The following is a 27,549-nucleotide window of genomic DNA, read 5'->3' on the forward strand; positions in this document are numbered from 1 at the left end:
AAGCCCGGCCGCCTCTTTCCTCGGCATAGCCGGCTAGGTCACGATGGGCTCATTAAGCCGGCAGGTAGGCAGTGCCCCGGCGGCGGCAGCAGGCGGTCCTGGAATGTGCGAGGGGCGTGATGACCGCCGCCGGCCTTTTTGCGCAACACCTTCCCTATATATACCAGAGCGCCGGGCTCCACCTGGGTGCCTGCTCCGGTTCATTACCTGCGTAGAGAGTGCCAGTGAGTACCGCCGCTGGGATCTGGGCGCTTCTTCCTCTGTCCTGCCTCTTGAAAGAAACTTAATTCATTTTTAATTTACTTCTTTTAGATCTCCCTCGATCCTGATTTCAAGGAACTTGGCTGTCTTTGGGCTACAGAAGAAGGGGAAAAGTAACTTTCTCCACATTTTCAGATTTTTCTTTTTCTTTTTAATGTCATAACTGTTGCTGTTATTTCAACTCCAGTGACTACACTATTAGTAGTGGCATACTTGGGGATTCTAAAATTAAAGATGGGGGGGGGGGATTCCTACCACATAGGAATCAGGACAGCTAGGCTATCTTTTTGGTCACTAACTAGCTGTGTGATCTGAGGCAGGTCCCTGTGAGCCCCAAGGCCTCAGTTCCCACCCCACCCCCCCCCTTTCCCAAGAAGGGAAACAAAACGGTCTGTCTTTTCTGCTGTCTTTACTGCGAAAATTCCAGGTCTGGGTGGCTGTCCAGTGATGCAGTGCCTCCTGCAGTGTGACTTCCACATGCTGCTGTTTAGTCTGCAGGGTTATTTATCCAAAGTGACTGCAAGACACAGCCCTGGTCTGCTAGTCCCATCAGCGCAGGCAGCATCAGCAAAGGGCCCAGCCTTCCACTCTTCTTGGGAGAATGGAGCCCCCAGTTTTCCAGTGTTTTTGGAGATAGAGGTACTGGGGTGGGGGGCTAGGGAGATGTGGGCAAGGTGCAGTTGTGTTGGGGAGATCAAACATCTCTAGATCAGGAAGAGGGAGGCATGTGGAGTGGAGTGAATTCAGTCTTAAGATTCTCTGGGTAGCTGGCACTGAGGTTGAGTGTCTCTCCTATTCCCTTAGTGAAGAGGCAGCTTTCTCAAACTTGATTTCATGGAGGCAGCTTGTGGATTTCATCACTTAGAATCCTCTCTTCCTCCCTATTTGGGTTCATCCTGAGATCTGGGTTAACTCTGCTTGCTCCAGCCCTGTTGGACTTTTTCTTCTCCACACCACTCTCCTCCTGGGCTGGAACCCTCTAATCTGTTCCACGTTGGGTATTCTTAAAAAAAGTTGTACCTCATGGCAGTGACCATTGTTTCAGATTGTTGAGCATGTTTGAATCTCTAGCCCCTGCCAGCCAGTTAGCTGATAATGATCTCTATTTTTGTAACTTTGGGAACTGGTGGCCAGAAGTGCATGCTTTGTAAAGGCTCGATGTTAAACTGCCACCACCAAAATCCACCCTAAGTCAACTCAACTATTTCATTAAAACAAGTTCCTGGTTTTGGGAAGATGGACGGTTTTGGGAGGATGGACGTCTGGTGTATTGCTGTTAGACACTAAGTGGGCATATGTACTGCTTGAATTCACTTTAATGAAGACAATAGCTTCTCAGGATCAGTGATTTGGAATAAACTTAATTCTTAGCCACCTTCCACCCCGCCTTTGTCCTGCCCTCCCCCCAGCTCCACCCTGGGAACAGAAAGGCAGTATCAGCAGGGAGTAATCAGGACATCCTAGTGGAATTAATTCTAGTGAATTTAAAGGTGCAAAAGTGTGTGGAAAGGTGGCGGCAAAAAGATGACAATGCATTTTAAGATGTTTATCTTTTATAAATTAGTTCTTTTAACGCCCCCCCATACAATGCAAAAATAATATGGTTATAAGTTAATTATAGGATTTATTTTAAAATAAATGCAAATTGGAAGTGCAGATGAGGGCAAGTGTGGTTTGGTTAAAAGGGTCTTAGTTTAAAGTGATAGTGTAAAAGTCTTTTAAAAATCCTATTAGTTCATACCTTCAAAAGTCTAAAAGCCATTCATCGAAGTAAAACTGAGCTGCTTTGTCTCTCCCACCTTCCTCCACCATTCTGTCCTCCAGGAATTATTTTTGCGATGTTTAGTGGAAGTTGAAGGACAGTGACCAGCATTCTCGGGAATTTTTGAATTCTTGGTCATTCTTTCAAAGTATGAGAAAATGTACCTCAAGCATATTGAGACCACGGGAGTCAAAATACTCAAGTTTGAATTGTCTCTACAGGCTTGGTGTGACTTAAAGTGATTATTTCTTTGAGCCTCAGTTTCCTTTCCTGTAGAATGGGGGATAGTATTGATACTAAGGTCAAAAGTGTTAGTCACTCAGTTGTGTCTGACTCTTTGCTATCCCATGGACTATAGCCCACCAGGCTCCTCTGTCCATTAAATTCTCCAGGCAAGAATACTGGAGTGGGTTGCCATTTCTTTTCCAGGGGATCTTCCTGACCCAGGGATCAAGCCCGGGTCTCCTACATTGCAGGCAGATTCTTTACTGTCTGAGCCACCTCAAGCAAATTGACAGGAATACATCAAGTGCTTGTGAGACTAAACAGATTAATTTGTTAACAGGGCTTACTGCAGGGCCTGGCACAAACTCTCTGGAAGTATTTGGCTGGCAGACACTGTCCGCCATGCTGGGGATTGGGGTCATCCCCCGTGTGCTTGTGGAGGTCACAGCCTGGTGGGAAAACGCCTGTGTGTCTCGGTCTCTCAGCAGGACGATGCCCCTTGCCTCCTTCCTCCTCTCCCCACTTCTTCAGATGGCCTTGAGCTACTGCTGTTCTGAGCGGAGGTGGCCCCAGAACAGGTCCTGGTTGGAGAGGCTCAAACAATGCCAAGCATAGGAGTTGGGTGACTGCCAGGTGCCTTACATTTCCCCACTGCCTAGGTCTGAGAAGGGCTGAGCAGTTTTTTTGTGTGTGTGGTTTTTTTTCCCCTTGGCCCTCAAGAGTTCCTCTTGGCATCATATACACATGTGGATGCAGGAAGTTGAGCCAAAAGGGTTATCAATACAGCCAGCTCAATTGTAGGGAGGAGCCCAGGGTTGGGGCAAGGGAGCAGATGTGTGGTCGGAGTCACTAATCTTGTGCCTGGGCAATAAAAAACATTTTTCTGGGTATTAGCACCAAATTGCCAAAAGGGATGACTTAATCCTTCTCTGCTTCTGGCAGGTAGTAGGAGAGCACAGCCTTGGGGGAAGGTGGGGAGAGGGAACAGCTGAATCAGAGGGAGGGGGATGGGAGAAAGCCTTTGGAGGGGACCACAAGCTCTAAGGGCCCCTCTGACTGCCAAAGCACTTCCCAGGGGAATCGGGCACTAGTGTCTGCCACACCCCCGGGAGCAGTGGCCTCAGATTCAGTCTACATCTTCTGTCAGGCTCATTCAGTGCCTACTGTCCTGCTTAGCTGAGCCTCCTAAAATTTAGACATACGCCAAATCCAGGCCCTTAGTATGCCTGAGCCTTTGTGGGGAGTCAGCAGCCAGCCCTTGGAGTATCTTGACTGACATTTCCAGCTGTCTGAATGACTAGGTAAGACTGACCCCTGCAGAGATGTCAGTCAGCTAGCTATCCCAGACTCCTTCAGAGCCCCACTAGGCCTGGGCCCGAGGTAGGTGCCTTACTGCTCTGATGGGGCCTGGAGGATATCTAACTCCTTCCTCCACCTTGACACTTGGTGGGGTTCTGTGGAAAGGCCATCTAGCTTTGGAACCAGCAGTCCTGGCTTCAAATCAGACTCTATCCTTGGGCTTCCCAGGTGGCACTAGTGGTAAAGTACCTGCCTGCCAAGGCAGGAGACATAATGCAGGTTTGATCCCTGGGTCAGGAAGATCCTCTGGAGGAGGGCACGGCAACCCATTCTACTATTCATGCCTGGAGAATCCCAAGGACAGAAGAGCCTGGTGTGCTACAGTCCACGGGGTCGCAAAGGGTTGGACACGACTGAAGCAACTTAGCATGATCCTTGGGTAACTGTGAGACTTTCTCAATTTCTCTGTGCCTCAGTTTCTTTGTAAACTGGAAAGAAGACCTCCTTATCCTAAGATTTAATGAGGTCACAAATCACATAGAACACTCCCGCATCACAAAACAAACATTAGATCCTTTTTACTTACGTCCTTTGAATTCAGTGGCCACACAAATAGTCACTCAGCTGTGCACGGAGATGAAGAACTTATGGGCTGGGGCAAAGTGGAGTTGAGTCTATTTGTTGTTTGTGATGCAGTTCATTTCACAAAGTGCTGAGTCTTTACTCTGCCAGGCACGATGTTCGGGCCCTCAACTACATTCATTAATCAGTTAGTCTAATAACAGCTATTTAGGGAGGGAGACACATTGTCCCTAATTTTTGAAAAGATGAAACTGAGGCTCAGTCCATGCCGCATGGTTCTCTTTCCGGGTGGTGTGCCAGGCACTATGATAGCAGCAGACTGAACAGCGCTCTAGTCTCAGGGCTAACCATGGTGCGTTTGCTCCAAGACCCCCTTTACTTGGAATCTGCAGGGTCAGGCTGCTCAAGCGCTGAGGCTTTGGTGACTGGGAAGGCCGTGGATGTAGGGACTCTGCAGCCACACTACCAAGTGCAATGGTTGGGTACCTGGTGACCTGCATTTCCCCACTTTCCAGGTGCCAAGAAGAACATCTTGAGCTGTGGGGTGGGGAGGGCAGGAGGGGCTGTTCAGCAGCTTCAGAATGCTCTGGGCTGGGTCAGATGACTCCTGGCTGCCTGTCCCTCCGGGGGCAGTGCTTCAGTATGTGGACCTGCGCATTCTCTTCTTTCCTGCAAGTGACTAGCAGCGTGAACACCCAGTGAGTGATGGTGGAGTAGATGAATGTACCGGACAGTGAAGTACAGCGGTTCCCAGGTGTCTGCCGGGTTTGGTTCCAGGACTTACCACAGATCTTGAGATCTGCAGAGTCTCGTGTATAAAATAGTGTAATTGTATATAGCCAATGCGATCCTCCCATATACTTTAAATCATCTCTAGATAGATTTTTATAATACCTAACAGTGTAAATGCTATGTTAATAGTTGTAAATACAATGTAAATGCTATGGAAATAGCTGCCTGTGTGCTGCAAATTCAGCTTTTGCTTTTTGAAACTTCCTGGAATAATTTTTTCCCCTGAATGTTTTCCATCCGTGGTTGGTTGAAACTTCAGAAGCCGAAGACAAGGAGGACTACTGAACTGGATGTAGGAAAATGATTGCTTCATCAGGAATGTGTCTGGAAAGGGGATTTGGGTGTGGGACAGATGTCTGAACTTAGAGTAGGGGAAGCAAGATTTCTAGGAAGGAAGAGGAGAGACTTCCATTAGAATGTTGCCTTTGCTTCTTGGTGATGCTGATTAATAGGAAAAGAGGACCCAGAGAGGAATGAAGCCAGCACAGGCCTCACGAAGAGGAAGTATTCAAGGCACTCTAGTTTGTTGAATCCCTTGCGGCCATGTGCTACTCTCCCTTCTGTCCAGTTCAGTGGAAATGAGTGTCTGCCCGTTCCATTGCTTTTATTATTGTGAATTACTTGTATTTCGGACCATGGAAAGTGTCTGGTTCTGAATTTGCTAGATACCTTGTACATCCCTTAAAAGAAAATGATTCTGACTAGTCAGAAATCCAGTCACTGGGAATAGTTTAAATAATACCTTACTGCTGATGAGAATTTCCCAAGCTGGGCTGCTATGACATCCAGATTGTAGCTTCTTGAGACAGCTGCTCCATCCAACAGATCTTGGCCAAACGGGCTTGCGTATGGTGATGAGGAGCAAGCGCTCATAAGATTCAGGCATGATTTGTTTCCAAGTCATGATCAGTGTGGATCTAGGGTGTTCCTTCAGTAAACCCTGGATGTTGACGTCTCCATTCACAGATGTACAGTACCTACTATGTGTGGTCTGCTGAGCTCTGGGAGAAAACGTGTAACAGGGTTCCAGCTCTCCAAAGCTTAAATTCCAGTTGGGAAGGCAGTGTAAATGTGCATAAGAGAAGAACAGCTCTAGGGTGAATTCAGATTATAAGAGAAGGAGAGGTGATAGAATTACCAAATTTTCCCTTCAAAATGCCCCTATATACATTTTGCATTCTATACTATAATATGCCCATGCTTGTTTTAGCATGATCATTGATAATCACACAAGTTTACAATATGTTGGCACCATTCTGGGGGCTTTTTAACTATCACACACTTGATCATCACATTAATCCTTCATAGGGTTAATCAAATATACATCATTTAGCAGTAATAATGTAAGTCATTTAACATTCCCTTGCCTCTTTATGTGTAAAAGTAGTGCTCTGTGAAGATATGTCTATGTCCCAACCAAGGATATGTTTGATCAGGGCCCACCCTCCCTGACAGGTAGAGCTGTGTTTAAAAACTGGCTCCATCACTCACCTACTAGGTGACTTTGAGCAAGTTGCTTGGATGTCTTGGAATCACAGATTTGTCCCATTTGCAAATGACAATGTTCATGATGAAATGTGAACCTTGGCTTAGTGGTAAAGAATCCGCCTGCAAAGCAGGTGACCCAGTCGATCCCTGGATCAGGAAAATCCCCTGGAGGAGGGCATTGGCAACCCGTTCTGGTATTCTTGCCTGGAGAATCCCATGGACAGAGGAGACTGGCGGGCTACAGTCCATAGGATCGCACAGAGTCAGACATGACTGAAGCAAGTAAGCACAGCACAACGTTCATGACGCCTTTTTTGCCTAAAGATTTGAGTGACATATGTGTCAAGCACCAGCATAGCACCTGGCACCTCTTTGTCACTCTTTAAAATGGGAGTTGTTATTATCAGAAATCAAGTAAAGATATCACAGTGGTGTGTGATGGAGTGCCAGATGAGTCACATGGGTAGGACACGCTTAGAGAAGGGCAAGACTAGAGAGGCCTAGGGAACTCAGGCAGAGAAGGGAGAGAGAGGGCTTGGGTTGAGCCTAAAGAGGTGGAGAGAAAGATAGGGGGAGGGTCTTCTATTTGGCAGGGGGATGCCTGGGCAGAAGCAGAGGAGAGGGTTCAGGGTCCCAGTTTTAGGCTGGTGTGACCAAGGCCAGGGATCATTTGGAGAGCAGCAAGCCATAAAGAGATGAGTGCACACGATCACAGCTGTGTGTTGGGAAAGAAGCTGTAGAGAGAGGCTGGGGCCCAAATCAGCTCAACAGGCTGCTGTGTTCCTCTAGGCAGGAGATACAGAGGCTCAGCATGAGGAGGTGGCCCCAAGGAACCAGACGCCAGGAACCAAGTTGCTCCCAGGTAAAATGCACCGTCCTGGTGCTGGCTGGATTTGGGAGCTGTCAGAGATGACTTGGAGATTCTCGGCTGATGATGGCAGGAGTCACATAAACAGCAAAGTTCCACGAAGGGGAACTTTGGGAATGATGGGGAAATGAGTTGGATTTAAGTTAAGGTGATGTCTAAGTGCTGACACACGTAAATGGTCCATGAACAGTGGAGATAGGTGGTTCGGATGCAGGCTACGTGCTTTTGTGCAGATATATGGGGTGGGAGATGCTTGGAGACTGTGGGAGACTCACTTCCTCCTTGGAATCTTTTTTTTTTTTTTTTCGTTTATTTTTGGCCGTGTGGGGTCTCTGTTGCTGCATGGGCTTTTCTCTAGTTGTGGTGAGCTGGTGTTACTCTCTAGCTGTGGTGTGCAGGCTTCTCATTGCAGTGGCTTCTCTTTGTGGAGCATGGGTTCTAGGTGCCCAGACTTCAGTAGTTGTGGGTCCCAGGCTCTAGAGCACAGGCTCAGCAGTTGTGGTACACAGGCTTCATTGGTCTAAGGCATGTGGGATCTCCCTGGACCAGGGATTGAACTCAGTCTCTCACACTGGCAGGTGGATTCTTTACCTTTGAGCCACCAGAGAAGGCCCCCTCCCTGGATTCTGTGTGCAGTAAGTGGGATGCTGACTTCCACTAGAGCGTGGAAGCATCTTTTCCATTTGTCTAGATTTGGGCTTTTAATCAGATAGATATCACTTCTGATGCTATTAATGCATGACTCACTCCTTCCAGGAGAGTTCCAGGTCATATAGTCATTGAGAGGCAAGCAAGTGGACTCTAGAGTCAGAGAAACTCTCAAATCATGCCTGTGACCTTGGGCCAAGTGACTTCATCTGTCTGGGTGCTTTGGTTTTCTCATCTGTAAAATGGGAACAACACAAACCCCTTGTAGAGCTGATAAGAGGAGTTAAGAGGATCAATTTATTGAACAGATTACTGTACAGAAATTAACTCATTGAAGCTGCCTAGTAACCCAGTGGTTTATAAACATAAACCACATTTCTATGTATGGGAAACAGAGGCACAGGGCAGTCGAGTGACTTGCCCAAAGTCGCAGTGTATCTGGGGCAGAGCTGGGGTTTGGTTCTAAACCTCTGTGCTGTATAATACCTAGCCTAGAGCCAGCCCTGTATTTTCTTTTTAATCTCAGAGCCATTTCAAACCCACATTTCAGATGTGGCAGCCTTGAGCTGAGGTTGAAGTTCTCCCAGATCAGCCTTGGTCTCTCCTCCCCAGCCACCCAGCTTCACCCCACTTCCCCTGCCCAGGTCCAGCCTTGTAGCTGCCTCTCAGCATACCCCAGAAGGTGCCCCATCAGCAGGCCTGGAGAGAAGTGGGCTTTGCCCCACCTAGGGTGGTCAGCTGTACTGCAGGAGACTGGATGGAAACTCACCTGGGTTCAAGGCTCTGCCATGTAGGACCTTAGGCAAGTCATAGGTCTCCGTGTACCTGAGTTTTTCTTTTTCTTTTTTTTAATTGGGTATAATTGCTTTTGGGGCTTCTCTGATGGCTTAGTAGTAAAGAATCTGCCTGCCAATGCAAGAGATTCAGGAGATATGAGTTCGATCCCTGGGTTGAGAAGATCTCCTGGAGGAGGAAATGGCAGCTGACTCCAGTGTTCTCGCCTGGAAAATTCCATCGACAGAGGAGCCTTGCAGGCTACAATCCATGGGGTCACAAGGAGTCAGACACGACTGAGCAGAAATGCACATGCGATTGTTTTACCATGTTGTGTTAGTTTCTGCTGTACAACAAGTGAATCAACTATTTGTACACATTTGTCCCCTCCGTCTTGGACCTCCTTCCCCACCCCATCCCACCTCTCTAGGTCACCACAGAGCACTGAGCTGAGCTCCCTGTGCTATAAAGCAGGTTTTTCATCTTGGGATGCCATATGATGGCAGAATAATAACAACACTTCTCCGAATGGGCAGTGGTGAGGTTGAGCACAGCTATTGGCTCTTGCTGGCTAGGCAGGTCCCAGCATCCTGTTCAGAAAGCACACGAAGCCTGGGTGCTTATGAAGCTGAAATGAGAGACCTGGTCTGTGCCTTCGTGGAAGCCAGTGACTGCAGGATGTTGGCTTTGATCACAGGAGTATGTGCCATGCTCTACAGTCACACAGGGAAAGTTCCTTGGGCCAAACAAATGCATGAAATCCTCTCATGATGGGAATTCACAGAATCAGCTTCTTTTAACTCCTGGCTTTATCAGTATGAGTGACAGGAACCATACAAGTGCTCCTGAATCACCTAACTTCTGTGAGTTTGGGGATGGGGCTGCATCTCTTGAAGAAAATAAAGATCGCAGACAATCCTGCCACCCCTTGTGTACCCCATGGAACATTTCAGGGTCCTTATCGCGATCATGCTGTAAATAGAAGACATAATGCCTTCTATTCACAATTTATCTAGAACATTTTCCTGAGGTTGTATTTACTTTGTTTTGCTCGTTCTTTATAATGGCATGCTCTTTGCTGCGTGCATGTCCCATAGTTAATACAATAGTTTCCCGGTTTTTATTTTTGACCCTGTAAATAAGAGTGCATTTTGGTTTGCATCACATTCATCCATCAGTCAATGTTTACTGGGCCTCGTCAACGTCCCAGGCAGAGCTGTAGACCTTGAGGATGCAGTTATGAGCAAGACAAAGGCCCCCTTTTTGGTAGAGCTTCCATTCTGACAGGCAGGAATGATTTCCACTGAAGAAAAATGGGAAAGGAAACAGACCCAGGTTCTGGGATACCCTCTCCAAAGAGGTGATCAGAGCAAGGCAGTACTTTTGATTTTCTGAGGAAAAAAAAAAAAAAAAAAAACTGTCCCTAGATTTTAATTCCTACAGGTGAAATTACTGGGTCAGAGATGTATGAAATATGTATGGGGTTTAGACATTTGCCAAGTTCTTTCCAGAACTTTGGCAGTGCTCTTTTCACTGGATCGTCTCCAGAATGGTACATTATACTTAAATTTTTATTTTTTGCTAATTTGATAGTTGAAACTTACCTCACTGTTTTGCATATCTTGGGTCATTAATGAGGCCGAACTCTTACTTTGTAATAAGTGTCTGAGCCACTTGTACTTCCTCTTCTGTGAATTGTTTATTCCAGTCATTTGGGTTGCGTTGTCTGACGTGTGTCAGGACAAGAACTGCAAGTAGAGGATGTCCTGGTACGTAGGGAGTCAGGTTTCCTCTCCACGGAGCTGAGAAAGGCTTTGTTGAGAAAATGGGTTGTGAGGAAGGCTCTATCAGAGGATGGGAAGAATGTGGTTCCGACAAAGGGTTGTTAAAGGCAGCATAGCCTAGTAATCATTGCTACTATTTACCAGGCACTTTCTGGACACAACCATTAATCTCATAACCCTACAAAGCAGGAAGCATTGTCCCCATTTTATAGATGGCTCAGAGGCCTAAAGGGATTCTCCTAAACATACACCCATTGATAAGTGGCACCTGTGGGCTTTGAACCAGGTCTAATATATCATGCTTCTCATAGAGGACCCAGCGGCAGGTAAAGCAGGTAGAGTGTATATGAGCATTAACACAGACCACAAGTCCACTAGGTGAGGTCTGTTGCAGATCTGCAGGTTGAGCTTGTCCTTTCATGAGAAGCAGATGGGAAGTCCATTGGATGATCACAAGGGCTTAGTGGTACCACGAGTTGATGAAGATGAATGGGTTCGTGTTCCCTTTCTGACTAAAGGAGAGAGTCATGACAGACCAAGACAGACAGAGCAACCAAAGGAGGCTCGGCTGGTGTACAGATTTGAGGCTAGGATGGAAACATAGAAAACAGTGGTTTGGTTTAGTGACAGCCTGGGTGAGTGAGGGAGGGAGGCCTCCAGAGGCATGAAATACAGTGCTTAAGGGTCTACACTTAGGACTTATAAGCATGAGTCTTTGCAACCACTGTCTCTTCTTGTGGAAACTGAGTGGGCTTCCTTTCAGTGGCTGCTTCTTTAAGCTGTTTTTCTATCACAGACCATGGCTCCTTGGCCTGAGTTGGAAAATAGCCAGCCTACCTCAGAGAAATACACTGTAAAGGCCGATGGTGAGCAGTCTGCCAAGCCTGAGAAAGCTAAGGAGACTGAAAAAGGTAAGAGCCCCACCTCCAGCCCTGGGCTGGCCCCCTTGGGAAGGCCCCAGGAGACCCAGGCCTGGTTCCTCATTCCTCACGGCCTCTCTGCTTGTTTGGGCAGATGACACCGGTACCCCTATCACCAAGATAGAACTTGTGCCGTCTCATTCCACTGCGACACTGATTGAGGAGCCCACCGAAGTGGAAGACCCCTGGGACCTGCCCGAGCTTAAGGACACGGGGCTCAAGTGGTCAGGTAAATGAGGGCAGCTGAGGCAGGTCTTTACACTGTCACCTTGGTGTCATCGTTTCCCTTCGATTGTTCAAGCAAAGGTCCTGGCTTTAAGAGTCAAGCCTCCTGTGATGACTGGGGGATCTTTCATCCTTTCGTTCATTCATTCAACAAATGAACCAAGGTTATAACCAGACCAGACCCTGTGCAGCTCCACTGTGTGCCGAACCAGGTCCCAGGCACTGCCCAGTGCCGCGGATGCAGCAGGAAATAGACGAGGCCCCATCTCTGAGACCCTGGTGGGCTGGGGAAGAGGGGTCCCCAGACCTCAACGTGGGCATCAGAGAGAGATTATAGAAGGCAGTCTACATAGACAAAACAGCAGGAATGCAAGCAGATGCCGCACTTCTGGTCCAGGCAGTAAGGTCAGTCTGCAGGTCAGGTAGAAGGGGAGGAGAGCTGGGAGGGAGGATGTGAGAACCACTTTAAAAGTGAGTGGAGAAAGCGACAGCCCAGGATGTAGCCTTCCAGGACATACGAGGGCCCAGACCCTCCCCAGATGGAGGCTGTGATTGCTACCTTGCAGCCACTTTGTTGAAAATATTCTTTGTGGTTCTGAAGGTGCTTAGAAAAGCCTTTAGCTCTGACCTCGCACTTAGCAGGGGCAAGTGCTCTTAAGTGGCTCATCAGTGACACTTGCTCTTGCCTGTGTGTGCCCCAGACCTCACCAACCCCCTCCTCCCAAGAGCCCAATCCTTTAGACATTTCACCACAGGTTTCAACTGAATAGACTCCAGTGGTAATTACTTTGAAAACTACAGCCAGCCATGAATGCATCCCATTGCTAGGTCTTGCTAGATTTAAGACTATAGCTGCCTGGCTAGGAGGGGAGTTGGGGGAGTTCTGAGCTCATCATCAAACTTCTCAGTGTTTCAGCCATGCCTTTTCCCCTCTTCCAGAGAGAGACACCAAAGGGAAGATTCTCTGCGTCTTCCAAGGGATTGGGAAATTTATTTTACTTCTGGTGTTTCTCTACTTCTTCGTGTGCTCCTTGGATGTCCTGAGCAGTGCCTTCCAGCTGGTTGGAGGTATGGATGGAAGAGGTCAAAGGTCTGGGGTGGGGGTGGTGTTTTCGGTGAATTTATTTCAGAAAGTCACAACTCAGCAAGCCCCATGCAGTTGCAGTCTACCCGAGTGTTCTAGAAATGGAAGTTACCTGAGATCATCTGAAGTCATTCCCCCATTTTATAGAAGAGAAAACCGATACCCATGAGAGGGTTCTAATAGGCTGGCTGAAGTGGCTTAGGCCAGGCCAGAGCCAATGCCAAGGGCAAGCCGTCAGCTCCTCGTGTTTGTCTGTGATCCCCGGACAGGAAGCTGTTTGACCTAAAGGCTTACGTGAGGGTTTCTGGCTGTCTTGGGGCCTCCCCACTGGAGAGGACTATTGACTGAGTGTTCTTAGGCTAAAGCAACTACTAAAAATCAAAGTTGGTCCTTTGCTGGAGAAGGACAGGGGTCCCTTGTTGGGGGATCTGCTTTCACTGCAGTTGCCTAAACACATCCCAGGACTGAGCATGGAAATGAGGGGTGAGGGGACCCAGAAGTGAAATTACTGTATGCTTGGTCACCTGCCTGTCCCCGATGGGCAACAGTAGTAAGAGCCAGCCCTTTAAGTGCCTACTGACGTAGGGGCATTGTCTTAAACATTACCTCCCAAAGTCTTTCCTACCTACAGAGGAATGGGCCAAGGCTCTAGAAGGTTGTCACCCAGCACTGAGTTTCACAGCCCGTAATTGGCATAGTGGGATTCAAACTGAGATCTGGTGACATGGAAGACCGTAGGTTTCTGTATCCCTTGGTTCTGTTCTTGAGAACTCATCTTTGTAGTCTAGCAGAACTGTGGGAGTTTGAGGGGCAGGCTGACTTGCTGAATGCCACTCTGGTCTGCCTCTATCCCACACAGCATCAGCAAGGGGCCTTGCTGTCTCTCAGACAAGGCATTCCACTCCCCACTCTCAGTCTTCTTTTAAACATTAATTGGGGGGATGGATTGATGGTCTCAGAGCACACTCTCAAGTGATGCTCCTAGTGTTCGGTTATGGGCTGGGGCTAGGGGCTTGAATCGAAGGGGTTGGATAGAGAAGAATGAGAAGATCTACGTGGATAAATCTTGTAAGTTGGGAATACATCCCTGACCAGAACAAGGCCATCAGGAGATGCACTGGCATTCATCAAACGAAGTACAGAGCTGAGGCCAGATTCACGATCATAGAGGACTAGAGGAGGGCTTGCTGATGAAAGTGGTTGAAGTAGATAGGAAGGTGCAGGGTGAAGGGACAAGAGGAACAGGGGTGGATGAGATTAGAGCAGCACTGGGGAGAAGCCTGAAGAAGCAAGATGCCTGAGATACCACCAGCAAGTCTGCTGGCTGGCACCTACAGCCACTGGCCAGTAACTTGAGGCTGGTCACTCAGTGCCCACCTAACATCCATCATATGGTTATGGGTTTGTTTTTCAGGAAAGGTAGCTGGGAAATTCTTCAACAACAACTCCATCATGTCTAATCCCGTGGCGGGGATGGTGATTGGGGTGCTGGTGACGGTCCTGGTGCAGAGTTCCAGCACCTCCACGTCCATCGTCGTCAGCATGGTGGCCTCCTCACGTGAGTCCAGGCACCTGTGAGCCCAGATACATTTCAGGCATTTCCCTGTTCAGCTGGGGAGGCTGGGATTTACTCTGAGTATGTCCAGGCTTGTTGCCATTACCTTCCTAACTTGTCCAATTATGATGTGCTCTGCTTAGATTGTGGGCAGCCTCCTGTTTCCCTTCCCAGGGCTGAGCCCCAGTGCTTGAAGACTCAGTTCCGAATTCTCTTGAAATGTGTTGTCTAGTCTAGTAGCCACTAGCTACATGTGGCTGTTTCATTTAACCTTAAATTCAGCTGCTCAGTGGCAAGGTGTATTTCAAGGGATCACATGTGGTTAATGGCTGTCATATTGAACCACATAAATTTAGAACGTGTCCATCATTGCTCTCAGGGCTTCATGTAATCACATCACGTGTTGGCCTTGAGGCATCTGAGCTTGGGCACCTGACGTTACAAACTTGAACCCACTCAACGTTTGCCCTGGCTATGTTGAGACAGACCCTCTGAGGGGAGCCAGTTTGAACTGATTAATTTTCAACCCAAACCAGTATTTTTATCTAAAATTTAGTAGAACAACTTTTCAAGGACCAAATTAGAAGAATATTCTTTACTTCTGCAAAGTATTTTTATACTTTTATAACTTATATTTTTTTATACTTCTTAATACTTTTATAACATATACTTTTATATGTACTTTTATACTTTTATACATTAGAATGTATGACAATGTATTAATTTTGTGAGAAAAAGATATTGCCATAAACTTTCCATAATAAATACATAAGTCCTTATACATTGTTTCCTGGTCTCCTTTATGCTACCCTGCCATCTGGAATGGGGGGACAGAGGGATTTAGAATGGAACTTTTAAACTTTTAAACTGAAACTTTTAAACAGGAGGGTTTTGTGGAGTCTCTAAATTCCCTGCAATTAAGTGCTGAAATTTTTTATTTCCTTCTTTGGCATACGTGCCTATTTCTATAGTGAGATGCCCAAGTTTTGTTCAGATTCACAGTGGGGTGCAGACCCTAAAGAGATTAAGACCTGGTGCTTTAGGGGATTACCAGCCTGCATGAGGTCAGTTTGCCTTGGGCCACATCAGGAACACGGCCAAGATGCCTTCCTCAACTTTACTAACTTGCTAACTTACTCTTTTCCACCCTCCAGTGCTGCCCGTGCATGCTGCCATCCCCATTATCATGGGAGCCAACATTGGGACTTCAATTACCAACACCATCGTGGCGCTCATGCAGGCAGGAGATCGGAAAGAGTTCAGAAGGTAGGAGGCTTGGAGTCATCCTTGGCCACCACCAGGCCCATATGGGGGTTGGCCAAGTTTTCCTAACTGTCGTTGACAAGAGAGCATGTTTGTTATCCCTGGGCCTCTTAGAAGTAGCTACAATGAAGTAGGGCTGGAGGCTGGGATCACATACTTATCAGTTGGTAACTCAGCTCCCTGACTTGCAGAGCTTGGATAACAGAATCTATCAACCTCCATGTTGCCTAAAGAAATTAACACATTCATATAGATAAATACTTAGCAAGGTGCCTGGCACCTAGTCAGGGCTGCCTGAATACAAGTGTTAGCCAGAAGCTTGACCTGTGGCATAGTTAAAACAAGGCCAGGTAGAATAGCATTTACTATCTCACTTGGAAATAATTATAACTTCCTAAAGCTTCCATTAAACACAATTCCCAGCCTCTCTTCTGACTGGTTATGGGTTTTTCCGGAGCTTGTTACAATAGTGAAATAGTCCCCATCCAACAAAGCCAAAAACACCAATTTGAAAAGGTACAATGCACCCCCAGTGATCATAGCAGCATTATTTAGAATTGCCAGGATATGGAAGCAACCTAAGTGTCCATCAACAGACGAATGAAAGACGTGATCCATCTACACACACACACACACGTACACATACAATGGAATACTACTACTCAGCCACAAAAAAGAACAGATTTTTGTCATTTGAAGCAATATGGATGAACTTGGAGGGCATTATGCTAAGTGAAATAAGTCATACAGGGAAAGACAAAAATTGCATGATATCACTGATATGTATAATCTAAAAAATACAACAAACTAATGAATAAAACAAGAAAGAAGCAGACTCACAGATATGAGAACAAACTAGTGGTTACCATTCGAGAGACGAGAGGGGGATGAGCAAGACAGGAGTAGGGAAATAAGAGGTACAAACTATTAGGTATAAAATATGCTGTAGGACATAGAGCCAATATTTTCTAATAACTATAAATGGAATAAAACCTTTTAAAATTGTGAGTCACTGTATTGAACACCTGCGGCTTATATAATATTGTACACCAGCTATACTGCAACTGTCACATCAGGAAGGTGACATTAAACAGGCTGGGGGGGTGGTCAGTAAACACCATCCGTCGTCCGCGGTGCACTGGCGGGCACCGGATGTCCTCAGCCGTTCAGTTTCTGTCAACCATAGCTGAACTCCTGGTCCATGATAAAATGCTCTGAGGTCTAAATTATAATACGTATCACCCAGGGTGTTTGCTAATTTGATCTTAAGAAACTGAGTAGACTTTTCTATGCACTATTTTATTAAATATAGAAGCACAAAGAGGTTAAGTAACTTCGCTGAGGGGCATAGCTGGGACTCAATCCAGGTTTTCTTATTAGAAATTCTGGGTTTCTTTCACTGTTACACTAATTTTTACCTCTGGATATATAAAGATGAAAGTGCGTACACATAGAATATAATTGATCTAGCTCACCCCCTTCTGAGATATTTAAATAGATTGCTTTCAATAACATCTTTGGAGATGTGTATTATTCTTTTCTGGTCATTTTTTCCTGGATAGATTCCTGAAACAACAACAACAACTATATCAAACACCTATAAAGCTTTTTTAACAGTTTTCCAAACTACAAAGAAATATTTGTAACACTTTGAGTCAGCAGTGTATGAAAATGTCTTAAATCACCCTCTCCAGGAAGCATAAGTAAAAATTTGTACTTGCAAACAAATAGCAAATTTCTAAAGGAAGACTGTGTTCAGTATGCATGATTCAGAAGTAGTCTTGATGACGTTTTTTCAAACAGCCCCTTGCTGAATTAATAATTGCAGCCAAAATAACCTCTATTGATAGTTCCCTTTCCCCCACAGAGAGCAAACTGTCTACTGTCTAATCTGGTGGGAAATGTTCTGTCAGGCAGTAGGAGATGAGATTCCTGGACCCAGTACTGCTACAGTGATCTTCAGTTCCTCTGTTTGCTGGTCCTCAATTTCTTCATCTGATGATTGGTGGTGGGGCGGGGGCAGGGTAGTATTAATACCACTCACTTTGGGGGTTGCTATAAGAAGAAAAGTGAGATTGTATACCTATATGCATATAGGTAGGTGACACCTGGCAGATAATACAAGTGATGACCTGCCTAGATGGTACCCAGCCACTTGATGACCGGTCTGACTCGGGGTGGGGTTCTCCTCCTGCAGGGCCTTTGCGGGGGCCACCGTCCATGACTTCTTCAACTGGCTCTCCGTGCTGGTGCTCTTGCCTCTGGAGGCCGCCACCGGTTACCTGGAGCGCCTGACCAACTTAGTAGTGGAGAGCTTCCACTTCAAGAATGGAGAGGAAGCCCCAGAACTTCTGAAAGTTATCACAGATCCCTTCACAAAGCTCATTATCCAGGTAACCTGGCTTCCTGCAGAGAGGTAAATGGGATGGAAGAGATGGATAAGGGTCTGTAATTACTGCCCTTTAGCTGCCTCTGAAAAAAACCAAGGGAGGCAGAACTTCAGGAACACCAGATGGGATGGAGTTCTTGTTGTTCAGTTGCTCAGTCGTGTCAGACTTTTTGTGACCCCATGGACTGCAGCACACCAGGCTCCCCTGTCCTTCACTATCTCCTGGAGTTTGCTCAAATTCATGTTTGTTGAGTTTGTGATATTATCTAACTATCTCATCCTCTGCCATCCTCTTCTCTGGGAGTGAAATGAAGTGATAGCTCAGTCATGTCTGACTCTTTGCAACCCTGTGGACTGTAGCCCACTAGGCTCCTCCGTCCATGGGATTCTCCAGGCAAGAATACTGGAGTGGGTTGCCATTTCCTTCTCCAGGGGATCTTCCCAACCCAGGGATCGAATCCGGGTCTCCCACATTGCAGGCAGATGGTTTAACCTCTGAGCCACCAGGGAAGCTGAGTAATTGTCATTTATTATCTCCATGACTTCAGCACACGTGTATCATCTTTATTAGTGTGGGAGTGGTGGGTGGTAGTGAGTGCTTCTTGAGACTCGAGAACTCTCCATTGGACACTTCGTTCCTACCTCTGACCTTGGCACCCCTGGGCTCACTGATTAAAGTCACATCCTACTCACAGCCAGAGAGGAAGAGTTTACTGCCTTTCCTCCCATCTTATCCCTCTGGTCACTAGAGTCTGTCCATATTGTTGAAATAAATGAAAGAAGGCTTTGTAGATGTTGTCTTGGGGAGAAGGGGCCAGCTTGGACCCTGCTCATTCACTTTTACCTTCATTTTTTTTCCTCTTATTTGATTATCCAATGAATATTCTACTGCACGCTTCCTAGATACAGGTCCGTTGTTCATACCAGTCCTTCATTTATTGAGCACCCACTTACATGGAGGTGCTATGCTCTGCCCTGAGAGTGCAGATAGGGTGAGTCCCAGCTCACCGATGCAATCTGGTTCATGTCCTCAAAGCCCCTGTTAATAGCTTAACATCTGTCCCACATCGGTTTTGACAGTGGGCTGACTCTGTTCTGTCTATTGCTTTCCTCAGCTGGATAAAAGTATTCTCAACCAAATTGCAATGAATGATGAGTCGGTCCAAAACAAAAGTATGATCAAGATTTGGTGCAAAACTTTTACCAACGTGGTAAGTTTCTAAGAATATTGCTGGCTGGGTTAGCTCTTTTGTCTGTACTGGATAAAGCAAGATCTTGCCTTCAGATTGGGCATATAAAAGGTTGGGAGAAAGAAAAATCGAGGATTCCTGAAAAGTCAAAACTAGCCAGTGAGAATCCTTAAGTCGTTGATTTCTAGATGGACAAACATGCTGTAGGACAGACAGGACCAGCCCACATCATGGACATGTTATTCCTGGCTAATTATGTTCATGTCTCCTGGCTTATCTCTGGCTGCCACCTTGCTTCCATTTATAGAGGGACTTGTGAAAGCAGTGCCCCACACCTATGGAGTCTCCCGTGATGCCCCGAATTTCTCTCCATTCCCCACCAGAAGTGAGGGTTGTAGACAATGCATAGTATTTCTCATGTTTGCCACCCAGACTGAGAGAAATGTCACCGTCCCCTCGCCTGAGAACTGCACCTCCCCTTCTCTCTGTTGGACGGATGGTTTGTACACCTGGACCATCAAGAACGTGACCTACAAGGAGAACATTGCCAAGTGTGAGTGGAACTCACAGAGCATCAGCCATTGCGACAGGCTGTCTGGGGTGATGATGGTTATTTCCTATCTGTGTGGAGCCCCAGTAAATGAAGGAAAGAAGGGCAGTGAGATTCACTGAACACCAATCCTACATGGGACAATGAGCTGTGAGCTTTCACGTCAGAAGAAACTAAGGCTTGGGGACAGGGGGGCAGGCTCAAGGTCCCCCTGTAAGGGGAAGAGCTAGGACCTGAAACTCAGTTCTTCTGGTCATTCCAGACCAACTCAGAACTCATCAACAGATTCCAGAGCACTCCCTCCACGGGCTTTGGTATCTCTTTGGCAGTAACTGTAGGGAGATGACAGCCTGATTTGAAGGTTAGGGGGCATATACAGAACAGATACCATCGCCCTTGAGTCAGGAGTCCCTATTGTACAGTAGGCCCCATTTGAGGCACTGGGGCTATAGCACTGAACAAAGCAGTGAGCTTACTACTCCAGTTGGAGCACTGATGCTCCAATTCTTTAAGAAGCTATACTGTTGCCTCTGGATTCTTTTATGGCCCTGATGCTAGTTCTTCTAATTATTTATTCCTTATGTGCCCATTTGCATATCTCTGCCTCTCCTCCTCTCCAGGCATCCCCACATTAATTCTGAGCCGTATACCTTACTACTCCAGTTGTGGTTTACCTCACAGAATCATGTGAATGTATCACCTCTTGTATTGTAGCTGTTGTACATCCATTAAAATAACCATGTTTTTTCTGGAATCATCACGGAGACACACAGGGATCTTAAAAAAGAAAAAAACACAAGCAGTTTTATAATTAACAGTTGCTCCCACTCTGACTTGCCCTTCCTGCCCCAACTTGGCTCCTTGAATACTTGTAGGTATCGTCATTATCATGAGTAAAACACGGAATGGGATTTAGAGGCAGAAGAATGGAGTTGGAGGCCTGCCCCTGGATTTTACTACATCTTCACCCTCATGAGATCCCATTGGCCTAAACATAACTTCAGGGTTATACTTAGCTGCAAGGGAGGCTTGAAAGAGTGGTCTTTATTCTGGACTGCCCTGCATCAAGCTGACAACCAAGATTCTGTTACTTTGAGACAGAAGGATGTTGGGGAATAAATAACAATCTGTGGCCTCCAGGGGCTCCATGCCCTCCTAACAAGGGCTGTCTATGGTCTTTCCAGGCCAGCACATCTTCGTGAATTTCAACCTCTCAGATGCTATTGTTGGCACCATCCTGCTGATCACCTCCCTGCTGATCCTCTGTACCTGCCTGATCCTAATTGTCAAGCTCCTGGGCTCTGTGCTCAGGGGGCAGGTGGCTGCTGTCATCAAGAAGACAATCAACACTGGTAAGCTTGCTGCCTCTCATTCTGGACCTTTTAGGGGTGGCATCACTGTGCCCCTCCCCCATAGGGAAGCTCCTGTTGATTCTCTTCTAGCAACAGCTTCTACATGGAGTTTCTGTCTTGGCTCTGAGAAGCTGTGAAAGTTACAATGCCACTTGCCTTCGAAATCCTCCTTAGTGTTTTGAGTGGAGCCTGGGGAGCACTTGTTTGCAAGGTCTTGAGAAAGAGCCAGCTTAAGTTCAAATTGCTATGAGTTAGACCTTCCTTCCTACCAGGTTCCCTGTTTGCCCAGGACTTTACTGAGTCTGTCAGGATCCCTTAGGTAATAAAGGGTTGCAGAAGTCCACTGCGACCCTTATTTCCCTTCAGCTCTTGGGAAGAAAATGTGGTTCTGGATAAATACATCAGCATTTTGAAACAGCCAGGGAGACTCTATTGCTGAGAATGGCATCCTGGCCAATGAAAACACACCCCATGAACTCTGCCTGTGAAATGGGGCTGAGGATGTCTACCTCCCGAGGTTGTCATGAGGGTGAGCTGAGCGACTCTTCTCTGGGTGCTTGCTGGCTATGCGGGGCATGGTCCTGGACTGGTGGTGCCAAGAACAGGGTCTCTGGGGCTTCCAAGCTGCTTCACATACTCAGTGCTCTTTTAAGTGGAAACAAAAGTGGAGGGTATGAAGCACTGGGAGACCAAGACAGGAGGAAAGCTAGAGCCTGAATGCTCAGAGTGCTTTGTTGGTATTTGGGTGGCATCTTAGTGTGGCTCAGAGGGTAAAGTGTCCGCCTGCAATGCGGAGACCTGGGTTTGATCCCTGGGTTGGGAAGATCCCCTGGAGAAGGAAATGGCAACCCACTCCAGTACTCTTGCCTGGAGAATCACACGGACAGAGGAGCCTGGTAGGCTAAAGTCCATGGGGTCACAAAGAGTCGGACACAACTGAGCAATTTCACTTAGTCTAACCACTGTAACAAATTCTCATAGACTGGATGGTTTAAACAACAGCAATTTATTTCACACTGTCTTGGAGACTGGGAGGTCCAAGATCAGGGCGCCAGCACAGTCGGGTTCTGGTGAGGACCCACTTCCTGGTTTATAGATGGCTGCCTTTTCACCAAAACCTCACGTGGACAAGCTCTCCCTTCTATAAGGGCACTAATCCACTCTTGAGGACTCCAACCTCATGACCTAGTCATCTCTCAAAGGCCTCACTTCCTAATACAATTACATTAGGGGTTAGGGTTTCAACACTTGGATTTGGGGTGGGGGAAATGACACAAACATTCCATGCATAACAGATGGGTTCAGCATTCAGAACTCCAATGAATATGTGTTTTTGTCTTGGCAACACATCCTTGCTTCCACCATTTGAATATGCAAGGTGAAAGAATGCTAAAAAATCCAATTTGCAGCTTCAGACTTCTGTGTGGGTGTGCAGAGGAGTTTACACAACCCAAACCTCTGGCCCAGTTGTGCTGCCTGGATCCTAGGGAGATGCCAGCTGGGCCTCCCAATCCATGCCTCTTCCAGAAGGATTGTGATGCATCTCTTATCCTCTGTCTTCCAGATTTCCCTTACCCCTTTAGCTGGGTGACTGGCTACCTGGCCATCCTTGTGGGGGCAGGCATGACCTTCATTGTTCAGAGCAGCTCTGTGTTCACGTCTGCTATGACCCCACTGATCGGTGAGTTTCTCGCCTGGGTCTCCCTCTGTCTTCTGTTACCATCTCCTGCCATGCCCTGGGGCTGATGCCACGGGCTTTGTATTTTCATCCCCCCAGGTATCGGTGTGATATCCATTCAAAGAGCATATCCACTAACGCTAGGTGCCAACATTGGCACCACCACCACCGCCATCTTGGCCGCCTTAGCCAGCCCAGGCAGTACTTTGAAAAGCTCACTCCAGGTAAGGAAATGCTTCATGGGACAGGGGCTCTGGGAGGGATCCAAACCTACCCATGGTCTTGTAAGCACATGGTTTCTAAACAAGAAGCCAAGTTAAGCTTTTCTCTGTTATGTCCAAAACCGTGATGTGGAGATGCCTCAGGGAGACAGATTTGAGAACAACCAAAGGACACTCCCTAGAGTGGTGGAACAACCACTCCCTAGAGTGGTAGTCAGACTCCCATCACCAGAGGTTGTTTAAACAAAGGTGAGGTGGCTGTTTTGCTGGAGGAGGAAAGGGTATTCCGTAAACATAGATACCACTTTCTGTCTCCTTGCCCTCGTCTTGGACAATGGGAGGTCACTTGTGTCCTAAGCCTGGCATTGAGAAGAATCAGGGGTATCTGCCTTGCCTGGATCAGCTAGGTGACCTTGGGCAAGATGACCTTTGATGTCTGAATCACTGTCCCCCATTTACACACCCAATGCCCTTGGACAGGTGACCTAACCTTTGAGCATCAATTCCCTCATCTGAAGAACAGGAACCATAATCTCTAGCTCAGTGGGATTATTTTAAAGATCTGATGAGGCTCTGTCTAAAGCCATGCTGTCGATAGAAGTATAGAATGAGTATAGAATATGTGAATCACTCATGAAATCTGAAACTTTTAGTACTGCAGTTTTAAAAGTCAAAAAGGAACAGGGAGATTAATTTTAATAATGTGTTTGATTGAACCATTATCATTTCAATGTGTAATTGATATTTAAAGTGATGAGATTTTATATTTCTTTATAAAAAATTAATTTATTAACCCATTTATTAATTTGCTTTTGGCTGCACTGGGTCTTGTTACTGCACATGGGCTTTATCTCGTTGCAGTGAGTGGGAGCTATCGTTGTTGCCTTGAGTGGGCTTCTCATTGTCGTAGCTTCCCTTGTTGTGGAGCGCAGCCTCAGGAATTGTTGTGCACAGGCTTGCTTAGTCACTCCATAGCATGTGGAATCTTCCTGGACCAGGGATCGAAACCGTGTCCCCTGCATTGGCCGGTGGACTCTTAACCACTGGACTACCAGCAAAGTCATTTACAATTGTTTTGGGCTAAGTCTTGGAAATCCAGCAGGAATTTTACACTTATGCCACATCTCAGTGGATAGTGACTAATGCATCGGATAGGGCTGGTCCAAAGCCCCTAACATCATGCTCTGTGCCTGGTGGGAACATATCAGTTCAGTTTAGTTCAGTCGCTCAGTCGTGTCTGACTCTTTGCGACCCCATGAATCGCAGCAGGCCAGGCCTCCCTGTCCATCACCAACTCCCGGAGTTCACTCAGACTCACGTCCATCGAGTCAGTGATGCCACCCAGCCATCTCGTCTTCGGTTGTCCCCTTCTCCTCCTGCCCCCAATCCCTCCCAGCATCAGAGTCCAACAGGAAAGTACAAAGTGTGTGGCCTCTGGGGCCAGGCTATCTGGGTTTGAATCCCATCTCCCATCGTGTGACTTGAGGATAATAGCTTAACCTCATAGTGCCTCAATTTCTCGACGTTCATTGTTAGATTTTGCCTAATGGAAACTTCAGACCCTGAAAACTAAACTGTGATTCAGGTGGTCACTTCCCTTGCCTTCCCCTCTCCCCACCTCGCCCAACCCACCGCCCCCACCCCCCCCACCGCCCCCACCCCCGCCCCCCGCGACACACAAATGTATTAGGCCCTCAGCTAATGTAGTCCCTCCCACTCTGGGCTGAGCTACGAAGGTGAGGAAGACCCATGACTCCACTTCTAGATGACGCCCTCTTCTCTCCGACCCCGCCGTGCGGCAGACCCGTTCACCTCTCCAACCCCTTGCTTTTCAGATTGCCTTGTGCCACTTTTTCTTCAACATCTCAGGCATCATCCTGTGGTACCCAATCCCGTTCACTCGCCTGCCCATCCGCCTGGCCAAAGGGCTGGGCAACATCTCATCTAAGTACCGCTGGTTCGCCATCGTCTACTTGATCGTCTTCTTCTTCCTGATCCCTCTGGCGGTGTTTGGCCTCTCCCTGATTGGCTGGCCAGTGCTGGTGGGCGTGGCGTCGCCCATCGTCCTTGTGATCTTACTGGTGGTGGTCCTCAAGATCCTGCAGTCCTTCTGCCCTGGCTCCTTGCCACAGAAGCTCCGAAGCTGGGACTTCCTGCCCTTTTGGATGCGCTCCCTGGAGCCCTGGGACAAGCTCATCACCTCCCTCACCAGCTGCTTCCGGATGCGCTGCTGCTGCTGCTGCCGGGTCTGCTGCCGCCTCTGCTGTGGGCTGTGTGGCTGCTCCAAGTGCTGCCGTTGCAGCAAGTGCTGCGAAGACCTGGAGGAGGGGAAGGACGAGCCGGTCAAGTCCCCTGAGGCATTCAATAACTTGGCCATGGACAAAGAGGCCCAGGATGGGGTCACTAAGTCTGAAGTGGATGCCTCAGGCACCAAAATCGTTTCCAGCGTCACAGCCTTGTAGGTAGGGGCTGCCCGGAGCGGGGAGGAGGGGCCTATAGTCCACACGCTCTTGCTCCCTCCTGGTTCTTCCTGCATTTCAGGGGAATTCCTTCCCCACTGAGAAATGACATCCATCCCAGCTCTCATTCCCTTGGCCCAGTGTATCAAGCCCACACAGTAGTTCTATCTCAGCCCCACGCTCCCTGGGCCTTCGAGGCTCGGGAAGGCACAAAACAACACTGAAAGAGAATTAGTGAAACCTGGCCAGAGAGATGATCACAATTGCCCCAGCACACAGCTGGGTTGGTCAATAGGACTACCCCCCCACCCCACCCCCTCACCCCCACCATCCTCTTCCAAAGGAAAAGCCCCAAGGGAGGAATTTAAGGAAGGTTCTCAGAGGTGCATATTCACGTACACTTTTCTTTATTATGATCCAGCTCAGGCTTCTCTCTTTTACAAAAGACCTGCTTCAACCAAGAGCAGCTGCTCCCATACAGTCCAACGCAGCCCAATTCAGGGGAAATGGTGTAATTGTCTGGGATTTGGAGAAGATTTGGTGTGGCCTTTTTCCCTTCTCGGTGCTCCTCATATCCCCTGGCAGGGTTTTCGTAAGAGAGCAGTCCTGTCCCTGAGCTGGCAGGTGGAGGATGAGTGTGGGAATTGGGGAACATTTGAGGGAGATGGTTCATCTCTGCCACAAGAGCCTTGGGTGCTTCTTAACCCAGCTAATTTAAAAACCAAATCGGCATATGTTCTGGCTAAAGCCTAGTGCTGATAAAAATCACCCCTGCTGAGTCTTCTGAAGTAAGATACGCCGGTTCTGAGTCCCCTCCACTCTGCCCCCTGAATCATAAAGCACCTGAGCGTAGGACAGCTCTACACCTCTCTCTGCCCCTTGGCTCCTTGTACAAAATGACTATAAGGGTGAGTTTCAGTGGTCAGCTTCCGCCCATACTTGCACCCACACGTCCGTCCCTCAAAGCCAGAACCTCTTTCCAGACATTGTCCCCAGACATTGTCCCATAGCCCCATCATAAATGAACTTTGGTTCATCTGCCCTCTCTCCACGTCTGCAAAGCTTCAAACTTTTCAGAGGGTAGAAACCAGGGCATGGCTGGACTGCCCACAGAAGCATGATCATCAAGTGGCAGTGGAGTGCGTGCATGTCTGTGGATCCAAGAAGTGTGCTCCTTCTTGGCCCAGATGCCTTCTCTGTGCCTTTGAGAGCCCCCGTTGTATTATTTACACCTCTTCTTGCCATTGCTTCTTACCCTCAACAAACCTAGTTCTCCCTGGAGAGTAAGTGAGCTTCAACTAAGCCTGGGAAAGGGGATCGATGCGGCAGTGCTCCCAGACCCTGTCCTTCCCCATTCTAGCTTCTCAATCACTTTAGCAGGTTGGGATACCAAACTGAGCCTTCCCCTGACCTTCCCTGTGTAGATACAGATTCCCAAACAGAGCCATTTATACTCTATATTTATACTCCTGCAACTGTACAGCATTTTTTGTAAGTTATATAGTAAGTAGTACTGTGATTTGTGTTACGTAGCGCTTTCGTTTGGAAACCAGGCCAGGTTCTACTAAGAAAGACCACCTTTGTATATTTTGTAATACTGCCTTTTAAACATGCTTCCGCAGCCACACCCACACCACACACCTCTCCAAATATGTAAATATGTACGTTAAACCTGGGCAGGGCCGTGGTCCTCTTTGTACTCTGATTTTTAAAAATTGGATCCTTGTACCTGCGTTGATGGTATCTTTTTTTTTTTTTTTACTGGTTGTGGGAAGTGAGAGAAATAAAAAATAATCAAAACCCCAAAGGAGTGAGTTGTTTTCAATCATAGGAAAATAAGGACCTCCTAGATCTATTTCCTAAAAATTTGAGGTCGTTCCCTCATTTAATGTCACTATTCACCAACAGCACCAGCTAGGTAATTTGTGGAGTCCTTCATTTGAAATGCAGGGAAAAATGCCATAAGAGGTACTAAAAATATCAAGTTTTCCTCTCGACCATGGTCCCTCTTTTTGACTTTTTAAAAATGACTAATGCTAAGTTGAAATTTTAAAATTATTAATGTGAATTTTATGGTTCCTCTTTATATTGTGATGCCAGCTTTAAATGCAAGCAGGGCTTCCTTGGTGGCTCAGAGGGTAAAGAATCCATCTGCAGTGCAGGAGACCCAGGTTCGATTC

At 47.2% G+C, this 27,549-nt stretch overlaps 1 protein-coding gene across 2 annotated transcripts; it reads left to right on the top strand.

Moving 5' to 3' along the window:
• Positions 1-68: 68 nt before the first annotated feature.
• SLC34A2 (solute carrier family 34 member 2) lies at positions 69-27,176 on the top strand. 2 transcript variants are annotated; one of them, XM_027544207.1, is made up of 14 exons: positions 70-224; positions 313-374; positions 11,280-11,394; positions 11,498-11,632; positions 12,568-12,696; positions 14,127-14,270; positions 15,422-15,533; positions 17,728-17,923; positions 19,035-19,130; positions 19,542-19,662; positions 20,844-21,011; positions 22,576-22,692; positions 22,789-22,913; positions 24,746-27,176. In XM_027544207.1, the coding sequence occupies exons 3-14, from the start codon at positions 11,283-11,285 to the stop codon at positions 25,370-25,372; spliced, it is 2,082 nt and encodes a 693-aa protein (XP_027400008.1). In that variant the 5' UTR covers positions 70-224; positions 313-374; positions 11,280-11,282; the 3' UTR covers positions 25,373-27,176. The 2 variants fall into 2 exon arrangements, with proteins under 2 accessions (XP_027400009.1, XP_027400008.1); XM_027544208.1 differs by lacking the exon at positions 313-374 and having other exon boundaries at positions 69-224.
• Positions 27,177-27,549: the final 373 nt, after the last annotated feature.

The sequence above is a fragment of the Bos indicus x Bos taurus genome, chromosome 6 (assembly GCF_003369695.1).
Source record: "Bos indicus x Bos taurus breed Angus x Brahman F1 hybrid chromosome 6, Bos_hybrid_MaternalHap_v2.0, whole genome shotgun sequence".
NCBI lineage: Eukaryota > Metazoa > Chordata > Mammalia > Artiodactyla > Bovidae > Bos > Bos indicus x Bos taurus.

What these genes read in the sequence shown, in the direction of transcription:
- SLC34A2 (XM_027544208.1), top strand. Translation starts at nt 11,283, where the DNA reads ATGGCTCCTTGGCCTGAGTTGGAAAATAGCCAGCCTACCTCAGAGAAA. An exon ending in GCAAAACTTTTACCAACGTG is followed by an intron (nt 19,131 to 19,541) that starts GTAAGTTTCTAA and finishes TTTGCCACCCAG; the next exon opens with ACTGAGAGAAATGTCACCGT. An exon ending in CTTTGAAAAGCTCACTCCAG is followed by an intron (nt 22,914 to 24,745) that starts GTAAGGAAATGC and finishes CTTGCTTTTCAG; the next exon opens with ATTGCCTTGTGCCACTTTTT.